At 37.2% G+C, this 26,771-nt stretch overlaps 1 protein-coding gene across 6 annotated transcripts; it reads right to left on the minus strand.

The window, feature by feature from the left end:
- Positions 1–236: 236 nt before the first annotated feature.
- Positions 237–26,728, minus strand: dnajc6 (DnaJ (Hsp40) homolog, subfamily C, member 6). 6 transcript variants are annotated; one of them, XM_043241211.1, is made up of 20 exons: positions 26,121–26,728; positions 25,803–26,032; positions 21,564–21,699; positions 16,029–16,179; positions 13,062–13,111; positions 12,648–12,796; positions 11,417–11,539; positions 11,186–11,319; positions 10,792–10,986; positions 10,481–10,589; positions 10,300–10,379; positions 9,907–10,100; positions 8,491–8,883; positions 7,152–7,301; positions 5,738–5,833; positions 4,923–5,051; positions 4,345–4,677; positions 3,903–4,051; positions 3,584–3,760; positions 237–2,677 (listed from the first exon to the last, which is right to left on the minus strand). In XM_043241211.1, the coding sequence occupies exons 3-20, from the start codon at positions 21,574–21,576 to the stop codon at positions 2,576–2,578; spliced, it is 2,727 nt and encodes a 908-aa protein (XP_043097146.1). In that variant the 5' UTR covers positions 21,577–21,699; positions 25,803–26,032; positions 26,121–26,728; the 3' UTR covers positions 237–2,575. The 6 variants fall into 6 exon arrangements, with proteins under 6 accessions (XP_043097146.1, XP_043097145.1, XP_043097143.1 ...); XM_043241210.1 differs by lacking the exons at positions 25,803–26,032; positions 26,121–26,728 and having other exon boundaries at positions 7,227–7,301; positions 21,564–21,914; XM_043241208.1 differs by lacking the exons at positions 25,803–26,032; positions 26,121–26,728 and having other exon boundaries at positions 21,564–21,914.
- Positions 26,729–26,771: the final 43 nt, after the last annotated feature.

Genomic DNA, 26,771 nt, shown 5'->3' on the forward strand with positions numbered 1-26,771 from the left:
TAGCCACTACAAATAAAATACATGGCAACCGAAAAAAAATCTATTTATTTAGTGTATATTGCATTTATATTTATATTGCTAAGGCAGCGTTTCTCATTTTAAATTCAAGTGCTAAAATAACATTTTACATTTTAACTAATAAAATCTATATAGACATATTAAAATAAATAAATATGACATTATGTGATTGAGTAAAACTTTACATTTTAAATGTCACTTAAAAAAAAATGACAATATTATCATATTTCCCATTTATTTGTGCGATGCACATTATAATATGTACAGCTCCATATGGAGAACAGAAACAGAAAAAAAAGACACAGAAAACAAATGAATGTCACAATAATACTGATACAGCAAACAAACACATAGCTGTATCCAAACCTTACCATTTCCTTACAGAGAACAGCATTATTGAACACCACACATTCACTACTGTATACAGAGGTTAGCTTCCGAACATAATGATATCCTAAGATTGAAGATAAACGGCTCAGTCCACAATAGGGAGAGTTTGGAAAAGTTCCAACCTGTATACAGGGCTCCTTTCTTTTACTCGGGTCTCGCTAATCTGTTGTCTTTGTCCATGGTTAGCATTCAAGTCTTTAGCATCGCGTCGTGTCAAAAAGGAAGATGCCGGCGAGAAAGTAGAGAAGACCGCTTTGATACAGTTAAAGCTTCAGTAGTTTACCGCGTGATCGCGAAAAGAGGAAGGCAAAGCATGAACAAGATGTACGGCAAGTACTGCAAGTTACGACACAAGTGTGTTCTGGATTTACCTAATGCCATTCAAGTGCAAATATACTGAGAAGAGAAAGGGCAGGTTAGTGGCTGTACGCTCTAGAAACTTCCTTTGGACCACGTGCCACTTACAGTCAAACATGCAGTACATTATGAGGATACCGACAGAAAGAGCTGGATCCACTCATGTCTGTTAACGGCGATTTCATGTCAAAAAAATGTACGGTCCGTTTCGAATGATATGTTCAGTTGGTTTTAAAGACACCTACGGTAATGAAAGAAAACGTGATTTGAACGCTACCCATCGATCACATTCCTCAGTCAAAAGGCTTTGTTTTAGTAGCAAGCATGAACGCGTAAGAATGTTATTCACAACCAAACTTTAATCAAGCGAAGGAGTCTTGACACAGAACGCGTTTTTCCATTCCAATGCATATCTTTTAATTATTTTTTTAACGTAAATGCACGCTAAATCGACTCGTTTAAGTGCCTCGCTCACATTTTGCGTTTTGTGTAAGACGCCGTTGTAAAAATGCGGCACTCGATATACGTTAAGCTTTTTAAAAAAATAATAAGTCAGTCTAATTTTTCTCCGTCCCACTGGCCGTGTCTTAAGTAGTAAAAACGAGTTCTGTGTGAATATCTCCTAGGAAAGCGTGACTAGTTCTTTAGGGCGCTATAAAGACAACCTTAACTTTCGCCTCAAAACACGCCATGACAGATTTACCTGAAAAGCGTTTCTTTTCTTCTATGGAATAATAACATGAATAAACAATTTCCTTGGATTTTTTATGTTGTAAACAGTATGTTATTATAGTGCAACATATACATACAGATCAAATATTCAGTAGAAAACAACATAAAAACAAACTGCTAGTTAAATCTACTGCATTTCACAGATCAAGTTTGAGAAAACCTCCCATTTCCTGTACAGTCTTTTACTTATTGTGCTTCTGCCCCACAGTACTGCGTTGTAACTTATTTCAGAAGATAACCGTGTTACATGATATTAGACATTTTTAGCGGCTGGAGGTTTTTGCTGGAGTGCTCTTTCATTTGTGCCCGTCTTTCTAAACCTCTAGCCCCTGACCGAACTAAAACAGAGTCGTAGCTTGCTATACCACTTTTATTTTCACACATTTCATTGTTGCCTTGCAAAGCCAACAAATAAATAAATACCCCTCGCACAAATATGAGTGTTTTTGAGCATGTGCGCAGGACAGAGGAAATACAATGGAAGAAATAGATAAGGTCTCGATTCCCGAATGCTGCCACAGCATGCAAAACCTTATTAAATAACAGCCGCAGAACTTATACATTGAGTTATTTAATAAAGTTTTGCAAGCCACTTAAATTCATTTTTTTCATTTGCTAAAGATGTTTTTCCCCAGCACTGAACCTTTTTAATAAATCAAAACTCACCCGAAAGCTCCTGAATAAATTCTACCAGACATTCTACGGTGGTCTGGTTGACTGATAATGTTCACTGAAATATCTCACAGGTGTTTGACGATAAAGTCCGATCTTTGATGACGTTAAATGAGTCCTGGGAAAGACACAAATTAAGAGTTTTAAAAAACAAAGCTGAATGCTACTTTATCCCAACAGCAGTCTTCTCGTACAGCAGTTATGTTGGCCTAGTGCATGACGGGACCTGGTACATGGATCGATAGATACACACAACTATACTGTAGATGTAAGCTCTGAAGTCTCTATGAAGCGGGGTCCTGGAGGTGGGAGGGTTAACAAAGGAGTGTTTCAAAGACTGGTGGGTTGCAGGGTGTCTAATCGGGGCAGGAAACTGCTGACTGGTTGTGATCATTTACAGTAAGTCTTAGTACAGTGCTTTCTGTCCTTGGCTTTCAAATTCTGACCAGGCATCGTTTAGTTCCATAAAAATCATCTTGGCATATTGTTCGTAGGGCTGTCCGGTAGCCTGAAACGGGAAGAGAGAGAAAACCGATGCATTTCGTCTTTAAAATGGCTTAACTAGAGTGGTCTTAGCATATTTAAAGGAATAGTTCAGCCAAATAGGAAAATTCGGTCATCATTTGCTCACTCTCGAGTAGTTACTAACCTTTATGAATTTCATTGTTCTGCTGAACACAAGGAACAGTGTTTTAAAGAGGTTTGTAACCAGGCTGTTTTGGGTCGCCGTTGACGTCCATAGTAGGAAAAAAAATACTATGGGAGTCAATAGTGACCTAAAACAGCCTGGTTACAGATCTCTTTCAAAACATTGTCCTTTGTGTTCAGCAGAACAAGGAAACTCATAAAGGTTTGGAACTACTTGAGGATGAGACAAAATTGACATTTTTGGGTGAACTATTCCTTTAAGATTTTTAGGAAATTAATTAATACTTCATTCAGTAAGAATGCATTAAAGTAATAAACAGTAAAGACGTGTAAATAAAGGATTTTATAGATAAATGCTGTTTATTATAACTTTTAATTCTTCATAGTAAACTAAAATATTAAAAAAACAACTGTTTCAGCATTATAATGATAAGAAATGGTTCTCAGGCACAAAAGTATATAAGAATGATTTCTGAAGGAACCACTTGACACTAAAGACAGAAGGAATAGCTGTGAAAAATTCAGATTTGCCATCAAAAAAAAAAAAAAAAAAAAAAACTTATAATATAAATTTGTGATAGTATTTCACAAATATTACTGTTGTACTGTATTTCTGATCAAATAAATGCATCCTTGCTAACCATACACTTTTCGAAAACATTTTAAAAACCATGCAGATCCTTTTGAAAAGTAACGTTTTTTTAAGCTGTGCTTTTAAGGTATCATTGTCTGTCTTTAATGTAAGCTGAACAAATACGTCTCTCACCTTGTCAGGGTGCACTACCAACACAGCTTTGCGGTAGACCTTCTTCACCTGCTCTGGTGTGACAAGGTCAGCCATGCCTACAGGTTTCCAGCGAGTTTCTCCCTCCCAAAGCACCGTGTGCATGGTGGACAGCAACGCTCTGATGTTCCTCTCCTTCCCCTCAATCCAGTCCAGGATCTGCCACAAATAACATTATATTTAAACAAAATGATGGAGTTCGCACATCAAAAAATTCATTAAGATGAGTAACACATGAGGGACAGCGTACAGTCAATTGGACATTAGAATCAGCCATGTGAGCTTGTGTTTTATTTTTCACCTTGAGTTTCTCTGGGTCCATTTCTTTTGCCATCTCCTCTTTTCTCATTTCTGCTATGGTTTTTGGCCCCTTCTTCTCCTTAGTGCCAGCAAAACCCTGGCCGGAGAGTAGGTCATCAAAGTTAGCGTCCGAAACCTTCGGTCTGGTTCCTGAAAGGAAAAAGAAAATAATTATCATGGTTTGAGTTGCTATTTCGAATATTTAGTTGCATATGCTCATTTCCTTTTCTTTTATACTTAGATTATGTTTGCCATTATCCTATTTTTCTTTAAATTGTATAATATAATTTACATTTTCATTTAATCATTTAAAAGATAGTGTATATATATATATATATATATATATATATATATATATATATATATATATATATAACTAATATTGCAAATATGTAAGCTAATTCTATATTGAGTCACTAGAAAGTCAGTGTCCAGTTACTCACCCATGTTAGGCTGTGCTTTTGCCCCAGTGGCTCCTGGCGAAGCTCCACCCATGCTGGAGAAGCTGACATTGTAGTTGGGTCTGTTCTGTGGTGACGTGTGAGGCATAGAGGGTCCTGGTGCTTTAGGTGGGGTCTGGTGCTGTGCACCCTGGGCCTGCGCCTGCCACTGAGCCCCACCTCCAGGCTGCCACGAGGGGAAGCCTGTGCTGGGATGCCAGCCTCCAGAGGCAGTGTGCTGGGGAGAGGGGGCCGGACGCTTGGGGGAGCCCATGGGTGGAAATGGTCCTCCAGTACCAGTAGGTGTGGTGGGTTTGCTGGAGAAACCCGAACCACCTTGGAATGAACACACATGAATGTGAATAATGAATAACCCATGATGAATGCATTAAAGGAAGATTTAATAAAAACAATCACCATCAACTATTTGGTTTCCAACATTCTTATTAAATATTCTCTTTCAAACAAAAGACAGAAAATCATACAGGTTTGGAACAACATGAGAGTGAGTAAATTAGTATATCTGTAATATTTGGGTGAACTATCCCTTTAATCTCAATAAGTTTTTTTTTTCCATTTACCTCCTCCTAGGTTACCCAGATCAGCGAACGGGTCCAGCGTGTTGGGTTTGGCCTGGTGGGTGGGAGTACCATGAACTGAGCTGGTCGGGCTAGTGCTCGCAGACTTACTTCCCATCCCAAAACCTGCACCTAGCAAGACAAACCAAGATTTAGAATTTAGCACACTGAAGTTAACGTGAACTGCTAATATAAATGAGGTTTTGTCAAAACTGCAAGAATGATTTGCCATGTTTTGAATTTAAAAGTAAATGATTTCTGTAAAAAAAAATAACAGTAACAATACTGATGTATGATTTTCAGTTATTATTGCAATTAATTAAAGTTATTATTAATTAAACATTTGACTTTACATAACCTTTTTTATTAATGTAAATGTGTAATAATAAATATTTGTCTTTTTTTACATAAAAAGTGTAAGTGTAAAAATGAAGGAGTAGATTTAAGGTTAGGGGATAGAAACTATTGTTTGGTGTTTTGTGCGCGTGTGTGTGTGCGTGTGTGAAATTTACAATAATTTGTTGGGGCCACTGAAAATTATTAAATATTAAACATTGAAATAATGTGCACATTTGACCTTATTGAGCCCCGTAAAAAGCTATTAAGAATAACTATAAGACGTATTCCAGCACTATTGATTTAAAAACCAAATAGTCAGCCATGTAATGCTCACAAGACATTAACATTTATGAGCTACATGAGCTCATCACACCAGTCCAGATGGCTGTGGATAGTGAGTCATTTTGTTGTTCGGTGTAATTTCAGAGCAGGCCACCAGGAGTCCTTGTGCCACATCTTGTGCTTCTAACAGCACTTACCTGCAGGTGCTGGCTTGTTCCATTCCCAGGCTCCTGTAGAGCTCTGCTGCTGGATGTTGACAGTGGGAGTAGTGGGCGGCACAGGTGAACTGCGACCTACGAAGAGAACAGATTTATCCTGACGCTTTCCGACTCTGTCATTTATTTACACATTCAAACGCTGAAAATCAGACATAATAACCGCAGGAAAACGAGTTGGTTTCTTATATTTCTGAGACTGACATCGCAAATACATCAAAAATAATATATACATTGTCATATAAAAGCTTTGGTTAAAAAAATAAATCTATTTGCTGCATTTATTAGAAATAATGACATCATGACAGCCCTGATTGGTTTCCTCAGTGACTGTAAAATGATGTGAAATGCTGTGAAAATCTGTGACTCATAAAGCATCAAATATAGTCAAATAAAAAAGACATTACATCGACTATGATATTCATGTTTAATTGGTGCATGATGATAAATTATTAAAAATTGACTCATGGCATTTAATTCTAAAACAATTACATTGATATAGCAAAAAAATATAAAGTAATAATAAATAAATAAATTACGGCTAAAAACCAAAAAAATACTGGACATTATCCTTTTGTCGTGTTTTCAAGCTTAGCTACTACTGCTTACTCCTACCAGCTTAGCGTAGAGCTTACTGGTCAATAAAGCTCTTTTGACTGAACAAGACTAAAACAAGATATTATTACACTGTGCTACATATTTGTTAGACAATGAAGAAAAGGGATAGGATTTCTCTCATATTTCTCTCAAGGCTCTGAGTAACAGAATGCAGCAATCTGCAGTATCTGGCATCATGCAGTGTTTCTTTCCAGCTCTGTCGCATGCTTGAAAAATAAAAAGCGCTCTTTGTTTTCACGGTAGTGTCATGTCAAAGCATTCATAAAAAAAAAAACCTCTTACTTTTTAGCCACAAAAAGATGATTTCAAAGAAACGTAGCACTGGTGTGACCCACAAATTTAAACGCTGTTTCCATAAACATGCAAACTACGTCTAACACTACATCTAACAAACAGACTCTATACAATTTATGTTTGGAAACTGCAAAATTGTGCCGTTTTATTCCATATTGATGTTAATATGCCTCGCATACACCCAGATGCATAATACATGGTATCGGCTGTCCTTCACAGAGCACATGCTGCTATGGACCACAAACATTATCCTTAAAGCAAACAATCGAGCTCAAGGCCCAATAATAATTCTACTTACTCCAAAACATCAAACATCAGCACTTTAAAATATGCCGTTTACTACAGAGCTGTTTCATAAAGACAAATTCGCAAGGCTATTTTGCTGATCACATTCTGGAGGATTTGACACAAAAGAGCATTGCCGGTTGTTATGGTGATGTTGCCCACACACTGACAGTATTAGAGGCAAAGGCGCATGCCTTACCCATGCCCATGTTCTGCATTGTAGGAGATGGAGATCGTGCAGCATGCAGGAAGGGGTCTGGCTGCCCCACATTACCTGGACCCAGGAAAGCCCCCATGAAGTCCTGCGGCTTAGGGGTGGGAGCGGGCCCAGACCCAAATGGGTCAAAAGCTGAAGAATTAAAGAGAGAATTCAGATTCTTTGGCTGAAATGCACTTTTGACTTCTGTCGGGAAATCATTGGTATATCATTGCACAAATTTCTTGCTTTTCATGTTGCTTTTGTAACTAAGACTAAAACATTATTGCTTCATGTATATTGTCACACTCTATTTTAAGGTCCAGTTCTTGCTATTAACAGACCATTGACTACGAGGACACACATATAAAGGTATTTGATTTAAATGTTTATTTTCATAAATCGATTGTTTAGTTATGTGTTGGTTTATGGTGTTTTTCTTTTCTCATTTTTATTCGTCTCTTTATTTGTACATTAGCACTTATTTTTGGTATGTTTTCTTTGTATAAGTATTGAGGTCGTTTTTTGTTGTTTTTTTATGCACGTTAAAGGAGGACAGACGGCTCCTAATTACTTCTTATTCGAAGGAGTGCGTGCTGGAGAGTGGAAGTGGTAACAACGAGCAGAGATAGTGTCGTTATTTTGATTTGTGTAGAAGTAAATATGAATTACGGTTACAGTGCTGTTCTAAATATGTAAAGCCATCTAATTTGGGTGAAGTGATTTAAATGTATTTGTGTCTGTGTGACTCCTCTTTGTCATTTGTAGTTGGTACGGTCCTGATAATATTAAGGCTGGGTTTTGTTTGTTAAGGGAGCCTTCCTGGGAAGGGGATCCCAAAACGTTAACATCCGAGCCCTGTTTTGTTTTTATTTATGTTATTTACTTTATTTTTCTTTATGTATGGCCATGTATTTTTTAAATGTATTTTTCTTAAGTCTTAAGTGTTCTAATACACTCTCTAATGCACTTTTTTTTTAAAATCTTTATAATATTACTTTAATAACATTATATTACATTGATCAACTTTTTTTTTTTTTTTTTTTACAAATTTGTGAGGGCAATGTAAATATAATATGTAATATTTTTTATTTTTTCTAATAAGAAAAATGCTTATAATAAATAATTACTTGTCTATTATTATTAATAACATAATAATATCAATAATTAACTTAGGCTAATGTTTGTGGTAAATTAATAATATAAATAAATTATCATATTAATAATGTAAATTTTATTCGAATTTGTTTTTATTATATCCGTCATTCAAATTTCTTACTATACCAAGATGCTGCTTTACTTCACTGACTCCTGATGAAAATCTCAGCTAAAACATCCTTACTGTCTCCAGACCGAGGTGATGGACAGGGTGAGGAGGAGGCTGCGGATCTCCTCGGGGTGGACTGGGCGGAGGCAGGGCCGCTGGCCGGCTGTGGTGTGGGAGGAGCTCCAAACAGGTCCCCCAGCAGGTCCGTGGTGGTGCTGGTGGTTGGAGGTTGTGGGGAGGAAGGAGGAAGCGTAGCGGCAACTCCATCCAGGCCCAGCAGATCGACTTCCTCAGCTGCTGGAGGAGGGGCCACTGCGGGCTGGGGCTCTGCTTTCTTAGCTGCTTTTGATTTCTCATTACTGGTGTTGCTCTGCTGACTAGAAAGGGAGAGCATTTCATCATCTGACGGTTCGCTCTCCTCGTTTGGTCCCACTCTGCCTCCGCAACTCCCGTGTCCCTGGGCAGGATCTAAGGGACAGATCGGAGAAATGGTTGGATCTACAGAAGAACATCCAATTAGCCCATATGGTTTGTGTGTTATTTTCCCACGTTTCTGAAGCCAACCAGCAGCTCTTCATCAGCTCTGAGTGAGAAACATCATACTGTACCTTCCAAAGTCCTTCTGCCTAAACTCTAGTTTTTAACTACTCGTTACATAACGGTCTAAAGTCAACTACAAATCTATTAGTCAACTATTTTCTGTTGGCTCTCACACTACATCTTACCTTCCAAGTCCAAGCCCTCCAGTTCATCTTTTCAGCAGAGAATAAAGTACATTAAACAGATGGTGTTTAGTTTAATGGGGCACAGACACTTAAAAGAATGCCAGCGAGTGACTGATGAGTTGACTTGTTTAAGGTTCACTGAGCTCTTAATGGTGACTCAATTTAGTTTTTTAAAGAAATTCAAATGTTTATCTCGGAAGAACAAATGTTTAACTTTCTATTGCAAGTCATAGTTTCCAAAAAAAATTACATGGCATGTCGTATTACACGTTTTTTAATGTAGGAAATATTAGGAAAAGTTACTTGAGCATATAAGAATATTTTCTAAAGGATCATGTGACACGAGTCGTGGCTGTTGAAATTTCAGCTTTGCCATTACATTTTAAAATATATTAAAACGGAAAACATCTAAAATTATAATAAGAGTTTACATTATTACTATTTTGCTGTATGTATGGTTAAATAATTGCAGCCTTGGTACACTTAAGAAACATCAGTATATTTATAAAATTCTGAATTTATGATTCTGTATTTACTGAAATATACTAAAAGGATTATTTTTGTTACAGTTGAGTTTCAAAAGTATCATACCATGTCACTAGGTAACTTAATAACAACAATATTCACAAAATCATCCTGAATTTATTGTGAATAATACATATCTCAGTTATCAAAAGTTAAAAAGAAAAAAGAAGAGAACTCAAAACCATACATTTGGCTTTTCATGTTATATAGCATTATACCACATAATAATATACAGTATTACCTGCAACAGCAAGTGCATCCTGGTGTTCTTGATGACAGGAGAAAAGCACGTTGGGGCTCAGGTCTTTGGTGGGGAACTGCTCCCACGGTGGCGTGAGATCTTTCTGTTTCTCTGTACTTTCAACCTCAATGTCCAACAGCACATGAAACAGCTGTGGGTATTTCTCTGGAGAATCACAGGCATCCAGTTCTGTCCTGGATGAACACAAAAACAAACCTCAGTCCAGAGCTGCAAATAAATCAATAACATGTCCATAATTTACCTTTTGTTTTGATTGTGCCAAACAAAGAGTGACTGGGCATTTTATCTGTCATTATGTGAGACAGGATTTTGCATCAATTAACTGCTATAGACCACAATGTGGTGATTATGAATAATAAAATAAACACTTACTTCATGAACTTTAAGACTGTGGTGCCAGGAGCGATGAAACCAGTGTGGAACTGAATTTGGAATATCTGGGTATTTGTTACCTGCGAACATAACAGAGCTAACAACTATCAACAAGTTCTGACCGGTCGGTATATTTCTTCTTCTTTTTTTAACTCAAAACAATGAATTTTCAGTCTCACACCTTGGCTTGCAGTGCATGTGAACGCATGTGATAGACTGAGATCACCACATCTCCTTGGGCGCTCACACTCACAGGAAATACCACTTTGCCCTCCTGAACCCTGTGTTCCCTGAGAGCAACAAACATAAACACATTATCAGTTCTAAGTGCTGCATAAAATATATTGTAGGAAATTCGGAAGCGTTTTTGTAAATAATAAAACATTTTCATGTGTATTTTGAAATAATAATTCTCACCTTCCATTACGCATCACCCAAAAAGTATGATTGAAGCGAATCACTAGTAGAGCACCTGTACATAGACGTTCTTACCTCATTCTCTCGTACTCCTGAGCTGTAGAAAATATCTTTGTCTCGCCAATAAGCACGTCACAAAATGGCCGACAGCCACTGCGCTGTTTGTTGAAGCAAGGGACAGGACTCATAGTGACGGATTTAATGACTAGTGGTTTGGAGTGTGGTATGGTTGGCTTCTCTGAGACTAAACTGCACACGTAACCTATGTACCTAAATAAATAAACACACAAAAACAAGTCTTTTAGTGGTTTTACTCCAAAGGGGGAAATAACTTGCGCGGGACATTTTTTCATTCCTTCATTCGAAGACAAAGGTACCATATGCCTCACAAAGTCATCATTTGCTTTGCTATTACAGCATTTTTTCATCAAAGCCAGTCTTTTCAGAGCTGAGATCCGGTCGGTTGTACCTCCTATGGGAGGGCCACAGGCCAGATCCAGGTCTCTTGGCGCTGAGAAGCTGCATGGCTGGCACCGGGTTGGCGAAAAGGTGGCAGAAACAGAACATGGCACAGACCAGCACGCCTGAAGGAGCTCTGCCATCCTGAAGGAGCAAGCGAGTGTTTGGATAATGAGGATATACCACGTTATATCATAGTCATGCTGAGTAAACGCAACAGACACGGTCATCATCTTCTTACCGAACAGGTGATCACGCACACATTCTTGGGGTTCTGCTTGAGCCAGTTGTACATATTCTTACACACAGCAAACAGGTTGTGAAGACTCGGGGCCTGCCTGGAAGGCCAGTTGCATTCAGAAACCTACCGCCGAATGAGAACGTGAGTTACTCACACTGAGAGGAAGATGTTTGAACAGGAAATAGTGAAAACCGAGTAAGAGAGATATATGAAAAAGATAAAAGGATCGGATAATCGTGGATAAAATACATAATCAAAACAATTGATTATGTATAATTGCGTACATAAGAAAACAAATGTATGTGACAAAAAAAGTCAAATTTTGAGAAGGAATAAAACTTATATATCAAATACATTATATTTAAACCAAACCTTCAATGTAAATAATATATCAGTATTGCTCCACTTTTGTCACTGAAATAAGAATATAATCATGGGATCGATCTAAGATATCCTTCATAACTACAGCAGCAAATGAGCCACGGAACTGTTGGAAATAGTTGAGTCATGCTGTTAATCTGGGAAGTTATTTAATTACATGGGGAAAGCACTGGTTAATATTTCATGAAAGAAGGAGAGAGATGTCACCAGTATCTTTTTTGGGAAGAAATGAACATCATAGAACAAATACTCACATCAAAGCTACATTCTCTGAAACAGTTTATATCATTTTACTTCTTATGTTTAAATTTGACAAATGTTTAAAGGATGTTTTGGAAATTACATGCAGATGAGGCCTTCTGCATACTAAAAAAGTTATACACTTGAAGGATAAAAGCCCTAATGTTGTTTGTTGTTTGTTCTAGCAAGCAATTCTGGAAAAACCTTCTTTGACGAGGTCCTAAAGGCAAATTATTTTTTCCAGATGGGACGAAGGGATTTTCGGTCTTTGCAAGTTGCAATTTAATTTCCCAAATAAGCACATATGTGACCACAAAACCAGTCATAAGTGTCAATTTTCTGAAATTGAGATTGAGATACATCATCTGAAAGTTGAATAAATAAGCTTCCCATTAATATATTGTTCTGCAATAGTCTCTGATATAAGTAAGGAAAAAAAATCTAAATCTAAATCTTTAAAATTAAGTTATATACCATCATTTTGTACACATCTTACTAAGAAGGTACGACTTAGAGGCAACAAAGACCATATTTGAATCCTTTTAAGCACTTTAACATGAACACAAGCTCATTCTGATTTGTAAAATGACATCCAGGTGACTGCACTCACTCTGTTTGAGAACTTGGCCCCCCGATAGTTCCTCTGTGACAGGTTGAAAACAGTGTAATGGTCGGCATGCCGTGAGTCCAGAAAGGAACGGATATCCTCTGTGTGGTTCCTGTAGCCCATCTCCACCGCCTCAGCAGGATATGACATCACTGACAGAGAGAAAGGACAATTAAGATACAGTTATAATATTTCTTTCCAGTAGGTCCGATGTGGCCAATACAAACAGATGAAACACAAACAACATCTTTAATGAAAAGCATTGAAACCGGAATAACGCGGTGAGAGGTGTAAGAAACAAGCAACTTAAAACTGGTTTCCAACAGTTCAAAAGGAAAGAAAATGTCTGCACATTATGCGATACTGCCAATACAAACATGGCTATCATTCACTAGCACAGAATTATTCATTACTCACCGATAATACGCGAGGTGATGTAAGCAATGTCCAACTCTCCTTTTGTATACCTAAATTACACATAAGAGCACATATGAACTCATTTTGAAAATGATAATGTTTTATTAAATTATTTTAACATTATTAAAAATGTTAGTTAGAAAAGTAAAAAAAATATATATAATTTTATACATATATAACGGCAACTATTAGTAAGACTAGTACGATTTTTTTTATTTAATAATAAATTGTTGAAAAGTGACAGTAAAAACATTTAATACGCTACATGTGTTTCTGTTTCAAATAAATGCTCTTTTTTGAACTTTGCACTCATCTATGATTTCTGCAAAAAAAAACATGTTAATAAGCACAAGTATATTTTAGAATATATTGAAATAGAAACTGATATTTACATTTTAAATTTGGTGAGTATAAAATACGTCTTTCAAAAACTGTCCGCAGACTTAAGAATGGAAGTGTTTTTTTTGTCATGAGTCTAACAGTAAACATACTGGACAACATTACACAACACCTAAATCACCCGAGTAATCTGCTGAAGCGTGAAATCCCTCTAATGAGATCATATGTAAACAAGCTATTCTAAGTCATTGAAATACACTACTAGTTTCTAGTGTGTGTGGTCTGTTTGTGTGTATGGACGTCTTTCACCCTTCACATGGTGCTGGAAAACAGCAGCTTGATTAATCATTACCAGTGTATTTGTGTGTGTAAGAGAAAGGCACATAGATTTGGAAAGAGAGTTTCATGTAAATAATTGAAACACTTTCATTTTAACTGAATAATTATGCTGTAAACATATCCAAAAATGTTTCATTTACTTTACTGAGAAAAGGAAATCATATTTATTTTATTAGAATATATGACATTTAATTTTTTTCTTTTAATACGTTCACTGCCACTTTGGGTGACTTTGTTGCTATTTTTAATAAAACGGTGATCGAGATTCGAAATAATTTATTTGTTTTTCTAGTAATGTTTCTTTAATATTTTGTTATATTTAAAAAAAAAAGTTCTGATTTGAATTTTTGGCTATCTAATGGAACATTTACTTCTCGCAGAAATGTTTTAAAGCCCAGTAATGCCTTCTGACTTAGTAGCACCACAGATAACCTGCTGGATGTGATCTGCTTCTGGGTCAGTAGGGGGTGAAATGCTACATTACATAAGAGCTTGATGCTATGTCTACCCATCAGTGTTGAATGTTTTCCTTTCAGCTGAGCGCTAAATGCACATGAATAGTTCAGGAGCTCTGGAAGCTCAGCTATCCCCTGTATCACCGGAGAATCCTCTGGATAACTGCACACCAGCTGGCTCACAAAACTCACAACCGTGACAAAGAGCAAACCGGAGTTCCCTGTTTGTAATTGGAAAGGTATAGTGCCATTAACATTAAAATCACAGATATGTGTGCACTATGAAGAGTGTACTACTGGACTAGGAACAGCATACTAGCATACTCTTCTATTTGTGCCATATCTTTCTACGACTTAAATAGTAGTACGCTAATATGTGACTCTGACTTCATCAAACTATCTGAATTGTATCGGGTTATTTATAGCCCACTCTGATAGCCCTCCGGTCTGATAAATCTTAAAGGATTACTTCACCCAAAAATGAAAAGTGTCATAATTTCCAAACCCACATGACTGTTCCTGTTTCAGACATAAAATATATTTTGAGAAACATTTCAAACATTTCTTTCAGTATAATGGAAGTCAGTGGTGACCAGCACTATTTGTTTACCGATATTTTTCTAAATATATACCTTTTTTTGTTCTGCAAAGGGAAACAAAGCCATTCAGATTTGAAACCACATTAAGGTAAGCAAATGATGACTGAATCTACATATTTGGGTGAAATAAGCCTTTGAAAATATAAATACTATTTGTACAATATTAATATTTATTTAAATGTAATCTCCCAATACTCTGCTTCTTATGATTATTTTGTTTAATTATTTAAAAACTAAATGCTATTCTAATAAAGAAGGAATAATTGAGTAGGTATGTGCAAACTATTGATTGCTATTGGACGTTGTACATAGTATACAGTACATACATTAAGTATATCATCACATGCATTAGAATACATATATATATATATATATTTACCCTTAAGGTACTAATAAAGCATTTATACTGGTTACTCTACCCCAGAATTAATATTTTGTTATTAATCATTGTCATTGATTAATCACATGAGTCAACTGTTCCCAACCTGTAAAAGCTTTGTTTGTCTTCAGAACACAATTTATGATATTTTGGTTGAAAACCAGAGGCTTATTACCACCAAGTAATGAACACTGTGAAGGCCCATAAACATATAAAAGACATTGCCAGAATATTGGTTCAATCTGAATTTTATGAGGTGATGAGAATACTTTTTGTACACAACGAAAATAAAAATAACAACTTGATTCAACAATTCAACTTCTCTTTGTCTCTCCACATCAATGGGGTATTCACAAGCCAACCGGTTTTATCCCAAAAAATCTCAAAACGTCTTAAGTGATTAATGACAAAATGTCCATTTCAGGGTGGTGTAATCCTTGAAGGGTACACAGTTTTGTATCTTCTTTCCCGAGAGGGCATGTTGTAAACCAACACTGTCTCTGTTTGGCTGACCATATATTCAATACTAACACACACACCTAAAAAGACTCATTACATTGAGGAGTCCTGTTATATTAATAGTAACGATCGTTATACGAAACTAGGTCACCAGGAACTCTATTGAAAGACCTTGACTCTGTTTTCTCTGAGTCTTACACATGAACGCAAGCGCAAACATGCACAAAACAAACACACAAATTCCATTTTCTATCATGATGGGGATTTTCCACAGACACGTACTGTTTTTATACTGAGCTACTTTACATTATGGGGTATGTTTAACAAGCCGGGGCAACGTGGCTCCATGCGTGACGTTTGATGTACACAAAACCATAAATACACAATGAGGACTTACGTAGCCACTTGGTTCATAACCTTGGTAGAGGTGTCTTTGATGGTGTCCTTCAGGTTGTCCTTGATGTTGCTGAAGAACTTTCCAGCACCTCCTTTAACCATATCCAGAAGTCCCCCTCCATAGTTTCCATCCATATCTGGAGACGGAGGGCCTTCAAATGATCAGAATTTCATATCTTACAACACACATGCAGACGGGACATCACAAACACCACATCTTACATGTCATGGCTAGTGATAGACTGGTCTATCCAAAAACAACGGTCCTGTATAAACTCAGCTAAGCACTAGTCAGGACCACACATTATACATGCACAGATGCCTACAGCATGCGTTTATGAACATGCATCAGTCTAGCACACCATATCTGATTTTATACACACACACAGCAATACTGAAAACAAGCCTGCCAGTTCTCATTGATAAGAAAGTAGATTACAGTATTTGGTGATCCAAATTCAGATACATAAATTCTACCACTATCAGTAAAAATCACACAGCTAACAGTGCCTCAGTTATTCTTATATGGGCTATGGAAGTTTATGTCTCCCTTTGCCTGCTATACGGCCTCCACTCTTCAAGACGTTTACTTCTTGTCTGCTGGTTTTCACTCACTTTTAAATACAAGCAGGTCAAGCGAGTCTAATGTTCACTGGGGTTCAAGGTTAAAGGAACAGAAATGATGAATTTCTGAAGGCCAGATCTCAGGAATAGCACGAAGAGCATTACAAAACAAGCCGTCTGTGGATGAAGGTGTAAAGTGAGGACTGATGGGATGCTGATCTGCCACAGTTCACATATGATTAGCGAAGGGATCATTTTAGAATAACATGACAGTCATTTATGACAATTAATTTTACAAAAACAACAGCTTGTTACATTTGTCATTACGCCAATTATTTGTAGTTTTGCATAACTTAATTAACTTCTACTGATCACAGAGCTTATTTTCTGCAGTAATCTGAAAAAAAATAAAAAATAAAATAAAATTCAGGTCCTGAATACATGTAAATTGCACATATTACATAATATTATGTTAGAGTCCAGTTGTTTGTGTTGTTATCAAGTGAACATGCTACACAACATGCTGTGCATGTTTATGTATGGGCCTTTTCAAAAGCGGTCTTCTGCAGCTTCTTGCTTTTACTGAATGAATCAGTGGTTTTGAACTAATGAACTGAACGAATGATTCAGTGACTTATTTATGAAGACAGTCTCTTGCCGCCACCTACTGGTGCAATGATACAACCTGCGTAAAGAGTCCACTATTCAAACAAGAGGGATCACAAATCAAACCACCAACAAGATCTTACAGAGCATGACAATGATTCAGATATGTATATTAACAGTATGTTCACACTGCTGGGCTCTAGCTTTTACGTGATCGTTACATTGTTCCTGTTGGCTCGCAAAACTGATGTCTACGGCATTAAAGAGATTGAAAAACATGTCCGTAACTGCTCTCCTGTGCTGCATTTGAGTTGAAACAAACATGGCAGCAGAGGTAATCACATACAGATTGGTATGGTAATAGCTAATTATTTAATGATGATAAAATTGATCATTATAAAAGGTTAAACAACATTTTTATCCATCAGTTTGTTTTGTCAAAGAGCATTCGAGTACAACTGACTAGCATCCTCTGTTTTGTTTGTTTTTTTGGCCTTTTCCGTTGAGCCCAAGTAAAATACTGTTGTGTCCCAGATAAATATTACTGATAAATACTGATACAGTCTATAGTAATCTTCATTGACACATCAGTATGTATCATTTACAACCATCCTGAGAATCATTTTCTTAGATAACATTTCAGCAGTCAAGTCATGTGTGTTTTTATCAGCTGTTCAAGATCATAAACTAGCTAGGCAGGTTTGCGAATGAATCACTCTTTTGATATAATCGTGCAAACAGTTTTACAAAACGGTTTGAAATGGTTCACGCTTCAGTTTGAGTCACTGAAAGAGTTTCTCACACCGAAACGCAGAAAGAGCATTTTCTGAATACACCGAAGCAAAGCGGTTTGTCAGAATGGCTAGTGGATTTCGGACTTTTACAATTTACATACACAGCTTGTATTGTACACATATCCAAACTGAATTTGACGGTCAGCACATGGCAACATCTGTAAAGATATGTTCATTCAGGATCACTTGCTTGCAATTGCACTCAGATCAACTAGAAAAGTCTGCCATTAGAAAAGTGTGCTCTCATAAAGGCCTATAAGTGCTTAAAAAAATAACAATAGCAATAATGTACTGATCAGTGATGAAATATCAGCGATGTTGCCTGCGATATGTAAAAATATGTTCAAGAGTAATAGAAATATTTAAGTAAAACAAATGCTGTAAAAAATGTAACCCACTCAAAATCGCATTGCTAAACAGTATTAATTAGTATTATAATTAAATATAAATATATAATTCTAATATGCTAAATTGCTGCTAAATATTGTTAATTGTTGAAAACAGTTGTGCCTAATATTTTTCTGGAAATGCTGATGAACTTATTTTCAGGATTCTTTGATTGTTTAAAGAGATCAAAAGAATACCATTTATGTGAACTATAACTCTTTTGTAACATTATACAATGCTTTAATTGTCACTTTTGATTAACTGAACGCATCCTTTTTTAATCTAACTTACCCCAAAGCTGAATGACGGTGTATCACAGATTGTGCAAAAAGCTTCATTTAAAAAAAAGCTGCATTAACACTGAAAATTACAATAATGAATGTTTACTGAGCTGAGCAAATCAGTATATTAGCATAATTTGTGCAGAATCGTGTGTCACCGAAGACCGGAATAGACCATTCAAACAGAAACCTGTGAATTGCAGAAATAACATTTACCAGCTTTACTGAATTGTATTTCTGACGAGTAAACGGCGAAGAACTGTTTGTCAGCACTTTTCTGTTGTTGCCTCCAGAAGAACTGGGTGGCCTGGCACTGCTTTAACAGCGGGCCCGTCCAGAGAGTGGGCTTCCTGTCAGACTTGCCATGAAGGTACAGAGGAGCTCTATTCTGAGTGAGCAAATACACAGGAGCGCAGTTGACTTCAAAGTCCAAGGCTGCCCCTCTCACAGAGCCCAGAGTCTCTGAACTCCTACCAGCGTCCCTTTAATTGCACAAAAAGCCCAAGAGCGCTTGTATGTGTGTTTCAGAGAGAGAGAGAGAGAGAGAGAGAGAGAGGGCCGTCCCGAACACAAAGATCAGATCAGTGCATCTGTAATATAAAAGAACTGGTTTACACATTTCCTCTTTTATTCGCTATCTCTATCACAATCCTCCTTTCTTTTGTCCTTTTAATTCAGCAGCATTGAGTCACAGAGAGGCTCTGTGACGTGAAGCCCCCCGTGTGTGTGTGTGTGTGTGTGTGTGTGTGTGTGTGTTTGTGTGTGTAATTGTGTGCTTCTGTGTCTTGTTACAAGACCCGACTGGCTTTTCAATTATAGATCACCTACAGGCTCGAACAAAGCTACTGTCCTTTCGAGCAGCAGTTCAAAACATTCAAAAATTCCTCGTGAAATTCAAAGCGAATAATTATGAAACTAAATGAACGGGTTCGAACGAGCGCGGTATTTTACCTAAAAATGGTGCATATTAGATTCACGCTGTAGGTTCGCCGTGAGACTGCGTGGTGAAAACACGGCCGCTGTAACGAAGAAGACCTGCCTCAGGATTTAAGCCTACTCCTAAAGTTCACCGTGTCAAAACTTTCTTTTGAATAAAGACAGAAGAAGCTTTTGGTTAACTATACCATTGTTATATTAAAAAAAAATACAGGGTAAGGATTGTAATATGCTTCATGGTGAAACATTGCTGCTGTGCATTTCATAATGGAAAAAGTGAACTGAAAATGCCATTAATTAGCTGCATTTGAAAAATAGATAATATTGGTTAATCAATATAAACAGAAAAATGTATGCCAACTACTGTATGAGTCATATCAGGTAGAAATACCTCTAAATATTGCATGCTTTTACAGAGTATGACCTTATGATAAACTTGTGTGTTCATTCATGTTATTAGTTTTATTATAAGGCATAGATATTATTTATAATGATTTAATCATTATCTAGGATTATTTGTTGGGGTTGTAGCATCTGAATGTTATGACTGTGGTTATATGAACTTACAGACGTCATGTTTAAACTGAAAATAATACCGCAGTATGTTATTGTATCGGTACATTTTACAGAAAGGAACATTTTAATAGCTCAAATACAAAAATCATAACATCTAAATGAACTTGTTTTATTCATTTCGCCGAAGCGACCTAATACTTCAAATATGTAACAACAAAACTAGGAATAGTAGAAACTTTTCACAGTGTTGGTTAGTATAATAGCAGCATTACACAATTCAGTAATCGTTATTCCTTATTCAAAATATCAATAATTATGTGATTTAGTGACTTATGTCAGAACTGCCATCTTGTAATGCTTGTAGCATCATCACATTTTTCCATGTTTATGTTTTTTTATGTTCAGGTACACAGGGCTCTCATTTTTTTCCTGTAAAAATTTAACAAAAGCAGTTATGGTATGGTCTATATACGCTGAGTTTTCTTTGTCAAAAACACATGCAAAAACCCCAGACCGAAGCAGACATCAGCTGGGACTAAAACACCTGACACTAGCTCTTCCTCATGTCTCGGTTCTGAAGGCCACCTTTCATCCCAGATCACTGCAGTAAAACAGCAGCAACTCATATAATACAGACATCAAACTCTTTTTTTAGGCATTGCTATCCTAGTCCATAAACTGCTTACTAGAAATAAAACTGCATGTACATCCAAAGCATGCCGAGCAATCCCTTGAAGGCAACAACAACCATCATTTATAAACATGCATGCAGCCCTGGACCACAGAATCAGTCAAAACACAGCAACAGCCAACAATACATTGTGTGGGTCAAAATAATACGCCAAAAATCAATCGGATATTTAGTAAACATCATGTTCCAAGAAGATACTTTGTAAACTACTGTAAATATATCGAAACTCAATTTCAGATTAGTAATATGCATCGATAACAAGTTCATTTGAGCAACTTTAAAGCCAACGTTCTCTCAATATTTTATTGATTTTTTTTGCACCCTGGGATTCAGTATCTCAGCTAAGTATCATCCCATCCAAGCTTCAACGGGAGGCTTTTTTTGTTCAGCTTTCAAGCTTTCGGACAATGCATTAATCTTAATTTTAAAAAAAATAAAGTCTTTTGACTGTCTCTGTGGTCTGTGGTCACATGTATAGTGGACAGGACTCGAATTTCAACAGCTCATCTATCAGCTAACGATCAAAGTAGACGGTGGATCTTCCGACGAGCCGGCTCTGTGACTTTGATCAACTGTCATGACACAGCACGCCAACAGACGACGACACGAACGCATGCTTCCGGCGGATATCGCCAACTAATATCTAATCCACCGCCTCGGATTCTCACAGAAAAGCGGCGTGCCGTTAAGACGAGCACGAAACAGCTTGTCTGATGCGTGTCGGAGGAAGGAGCGGCTTCCGGTCGACACGATGTTCATACCTGAGCTGTCCATGGTGCTGTAGTCGTCCTGCCGCGCGGGGCCTGTTTTAACGCTGCCGAGGGTCACTGCCGTCAAACCGCCGCCGCCGCCGCCGCTTCGTCCCCCGGTGCAGAAGTCTCCGCTGCTATCGACCAGCTGCAAAGATTCGTAGCCATCGTAACTGCTCTTTTTCTTGTAGCCACCTAGCAGGCTCATGAGCACAACTGGGAATCACATAGACGTACGACAACGACGATTTCAAGAGACTAGGGGAATGCACATGTTGTGCGGGACGGCTCGGAGGGAGGGAATGATGTCCCGCTACATACGGCCGCTAGCTGCAGGAGAGAGGAGGGCGGTGTGTCATCAAGCGCCGCATTTACTACGCTGCACACACACGGCGCCAGCAGCCAATCAGCGCGGCCGCTTAACATCCCACTCCGCACCCTCCGTCCACATCCTGTGCCCGCTGCTTCCTATCTCATTATTTCAATCAGACGCATGTATGAAAAATCTACAACCTACCTAACAAACGTTTTCACGTGGCTTCGTGACACGCCTAATAATAGCCTGATGATTACAGGCAAAGGAACCTTTTATTTCGCATCGCTGCATTATTATCTTAACGATTAAGGACATTTACAGTTACTTATCACCGCAGTGAAGGTTATATACTATGACGTTAATTAGCAAATGTTCAATATTAATGTATCACTAAATTATGAGACTATCATAGAGAATATTAGATATTAATTACACTAACAAACAACTAATTAAACCTTTTGCAATGTACATATTTACAATATATCCTTAAAAAAATATAGAATTATCTTTATATAATTTTTTTTTATTCTGTTGTATTTCTAACCAGCCTCAAATCTATTATTATTATTATTATTATTATTATTATTATTATTATTATTATTATTTGACCAATTTTAGCTTTTTTTTTTTTAATTTCTCTCAAAATAAACATAAAGAAATGGGAGGGAGAATATTCAGATTCCGGTTCATTAATAAAAGTTGTTTGTTTTGTCTGACCAGCTTCAACAGACAGCTTGTTTGTTGCCTACAAATAACTAAACATTTCAAAACAAGTCATTTCTAAACGCTGTAAGACTTGGTAAGGTAACGATCCATCTTGTCCGGTAATGAAAAACCAACTGTACTTTCATGGCTCTTCAAACATAAATTTGGCTTAACCGCATTGGCTTTGTATTGTTCTCTGTGCCGAGCAGCCACACAAAAATACGCTTTTACGGCTTTATTGTCTATGGGTAACCCTGATATAGTGTTTAGTGCTTTGCCAGTGGAAGTCGGGCAATCCAAGACTTCCTCTCTGGTTGGATGATTTATCTCTAATTGAGCAACTTGATGCTTCCCTTCAAGCAGCCCCCTTGCTTGGCATACACAGTGGCTACATGCTTTCTCATAAGAGAGCTGAAGCCCGGGCAACCCTTTGAGAAGAGTGAGACTGAGAACACAGCATGTAGGAAGTGTCACCAAGAGAAAGGCTCTGGTCGCCGTCTGCCATTAATTCACAATTTAACGCCAAACTCAATTCATTCGTTTACCTTCACTGTTATTAAAGCGATCAGTAAAAGTGAGCCGGGGTCAGCTGAAGGACACTTGAAACTTTAAGAAAGACAAAAAAATGTGATCACGTTGCATTGACCTCGTGGTACTACTTGAAGGGCAAGAGAATGTAAATATTGATATTTCAGTGTATATATAAGGAATATCATCAGCTGATAAAATGGTAAGGATATGCACATTGTATTTTCTGAAGGAAAGCTCCACCAACAGCCAGAATAGAAATCAGTGATATATCTCATGCAGTATAAAACTACAACTATTTTTTGTTCAATATATTTATTTTATTTTATTCAGACGCTCGCTTAAAAAAATGCAACTATAATTGCATCTCGCAATTTGAATTTATTTTTAAATTTTATTTCTATTTTTTAGAAATGGGATAGAATTAGAGACGTGAACTTAGATTGTGAAATATAAATTGAATGTGAGATTTAAAAGTCACGCTCACCTTTTTCATTTTTTTGTTCAGTGGTGGGAAAAAGTCAAAAGCGTGATATTCGTAATTGCAAGAACAAAAACCTGAATTCTTTATATCTTACAAACTAAAAAAGGCATATTAGCTTTTGTATAATTTTTTAATCTCTTGGCAGAAACGAGCTTTGATAGAAAAGAATAAGTCTGATGATACACTGGGTGACTTTTTGAGCAACGTCGCCGGGCAACTTTGGGAAATTGCATTAAATCTGATCTAAAATATCCAAATAGAAAGGGCCCAAGCGACATTACTGATAAAAAGTCGCCCGGTTAAATTGTTCAAAAAGTTGTATCATCAGCCTTAGGCTTGTCAGAGTTAATCTTACGATCACACAAGGTTGTTTTTTAACACATCTTGTGATCTTTTTCAAGGCCTGTAACTTGTAAACGTCTGATAATCTGTCACCGAGGATGTTACATGCATCTTTAAAAAGAAATCTCATTCTACTACCCTAAAGGCGGGTCTAGTATACGTACATAGAAAGCAAGACTTGGGCTAGAGGAAATGAGCTTTATTGTCTCCTTTTAATGTAATATGTTTAAAAGACAGTCTTCATATTCACTAGCTGGCAACTGTACGAGCCTGCAGCGATTATTATGAAATCATTAACAGAGCCAGCGTGCCTCACACACTGCAGGTGATTCAGGTGACACTCAGACCACGAAGTATCCTGGTTAATATGTCGACTGAATGAAGTGGACTTGGATTCATGACTGGGTTTGGATTAATTTTTAACACAACAAAAGCTTTAATTGTAGTAGCTTGCTTTAAAAAAAAGTCACTATGGTTGCATTAACCCTTTAGGAACCCTTATAGATGAAACCAATAGTTCTTCGCAGTTGGTAGAAAAAATAATATGGAATAAAAACTCACATTTGGATAAATTCAGCTAAATAACATGTGACGTAATCAGTCATGGGAAACATTATATTGTAAAGCTCAAACTGTGAGGTCATGCGATATTGCGTCCATGGCAACAGAGGCAGGGAGCGCACGCTTCTGCAGAGGGATTTCCCTTAACCCTTTAAACCATCAGAAACTGACCCTGTGCGCATTAAAAACAATCAAACAACACCTTCTTTGTCGCTGATAAAATTGCAGTGATTTTTTTCTATTTAACGTAGAGAAGATGGATCATATCATTTTGTGCCATTTTCCCGAATCAACGAAAACCAGATTTTAATCATCGTGGATAATATTAGCATTAATATTAGTGTTATAATATTTTATAATATTAATGGATCAAACTAATATTAATATTGTGCAGAATAAAATGAAGCTATCATATTATATATGATTTAAAAATGTGTACCTTACAAATGTATACCGGATATCTATCTATCTATAAATATTTGTTTTTATTACCCTGTTGAAAAATTGTGTTTTAGAATATATATATCTGGTCTAAGATGATCATTAGCTGGTCTAAGCTGGTTAGAAGCTGTTCCCTGATGGTACCTTACTTGTACCATCTTGGACATGCTAGCTAGCCGGCTACATACATATGCATACATTAATAAACACATAAATGCATTAATGCATTAGCTAATGCATACATGAGTAAGAAATATATAAATCACGACCCATACAGCTTAACATGCCCGAGTAGTTTTTTGGACGATGGTAGCTGGTCAAACAGCTAAATGACCGGCTTGCACCTGCTAATGTGTCAATCTCAGACCAGCTGAAAACTATCTGTCATGCTCCAAATCATCTACAATCTTCCGGTGCGCTCTGTGCTGATCTAAATCTCTGTTCACCAGAATGCATAACAATAGTAAGCGACGATTACTAAGCCATCATCTCATATATGCGTCGGTCTCGAAACGCGTCCGATCAGTTGATCTGCTTTGCACGTCGTGACTCATGTAGGTTATTGCTTCTTAAAACAGGCCTATCATATAAAAATGATCGAGCGAGATATCGTCCTGCAACGGCGCTGACGCGAAGAAGACCGCATCTAAACAAAACACCGACGGCACTATAGAAAACCTGATGCTCATTTAGCAACGCAGATATGCTAAAAATGCAAGCTCGGGATTGATTATGACATCACGACAGCCTCGACAGTTTCTATATTAATAACAATTCACTGCGTAGCGTCGAAGATGTCTCGTTCAAAGCCGCACGGCTACAGCTGCTAATAATAAACACGTTCGTCGGTTTATAAACAGCGTTTTCCTCCTACCTTTCGATGCGCTGCCTCTCATTCTCCGATGCCCCAGCTGATGTCAGAAACGCTGACCTTTCATTTGTCATTCGCTGGCTGTCAAAGGTCAGATTGGCGCGTGTCCCAGCGAATCGTGCCGCGTCTCGAGCAGGCGCTCGCTCGGGTTCTTCAAGCAGAGATGAAGAGCTCCTTCAGCATCATCGAATCAAAACCTTCGAACCACATCCACGACTGGCCGTCTGTTTGATCTAGGGTAATAAACACACCTATCTATTAGGTTGTATTATTATTTTTTAAACGTTTAATTATTTCAGCTGTACAAAATATGCACGTAACTGTTCATATTTAAGAACACTTTTTAAAAAAATCGGATTTAACTCTATTGCTGATTTGTCGTAGTTTTATTTTAAGCGACTGCTATTTCGCAGTCAGACTTGTTTTTTTTTTTTTTATGGGAAGGATGATGATAATTTTAGCTGTGTGTCATATCGTGGACTTCCGTGATGCCGTGCGCCGACTACGGACGCAGATGGTACGTGCTACTATGGCTAAGGGTAAGCTCATGAATATTAATTAGATGATGGTGACGTGGCACGGTAAATTCCTAGAACGTCCAACTGGGAGCGTTTTTTTTTTTATTTAACCTCATTAATATTCACGAGGCAAGCCTTCGCCGTAGTAGGATTTGTAAACTTTATTACACATAAACGTGCAGCCCCCGGCCAGGTCATCCCACCCCTAGAGGACAACCTCCCTAACAGCTGGCCAAATGCCACGTCGCTTTTACGTAAGACGTTTATACTTGCAGAAAGTTAATTTTATATATTGTGTATATATATATAAAATGGCTAGCCGTTTTTCCTTTTCAGGTATACACACGTATATATAGTTTCATTGTCTATAGGTTTATTGAATAATTGTTTAATTAGTAATTTTTGCTATCATTATTACATTGTTTATGGCTTTTATGTGTTGTGAATATGTTTT

Source organism: Puntigrus tetrazona, chromosome 6 (genome assembly GCF_018831695.1).
Source record: "Puntigrus tetrazona isolate hp1 chromosome 6, ASM1883169v1, whole genome shotgun sequence".
In the NCBI taxonomy this organism is placed as follows: Eukaryota; Metazoa; Chordata; class Actinopteri; order Cypriniformes; family Cyprinidae; genus Puntigrus; species Puntigrus tetrazona.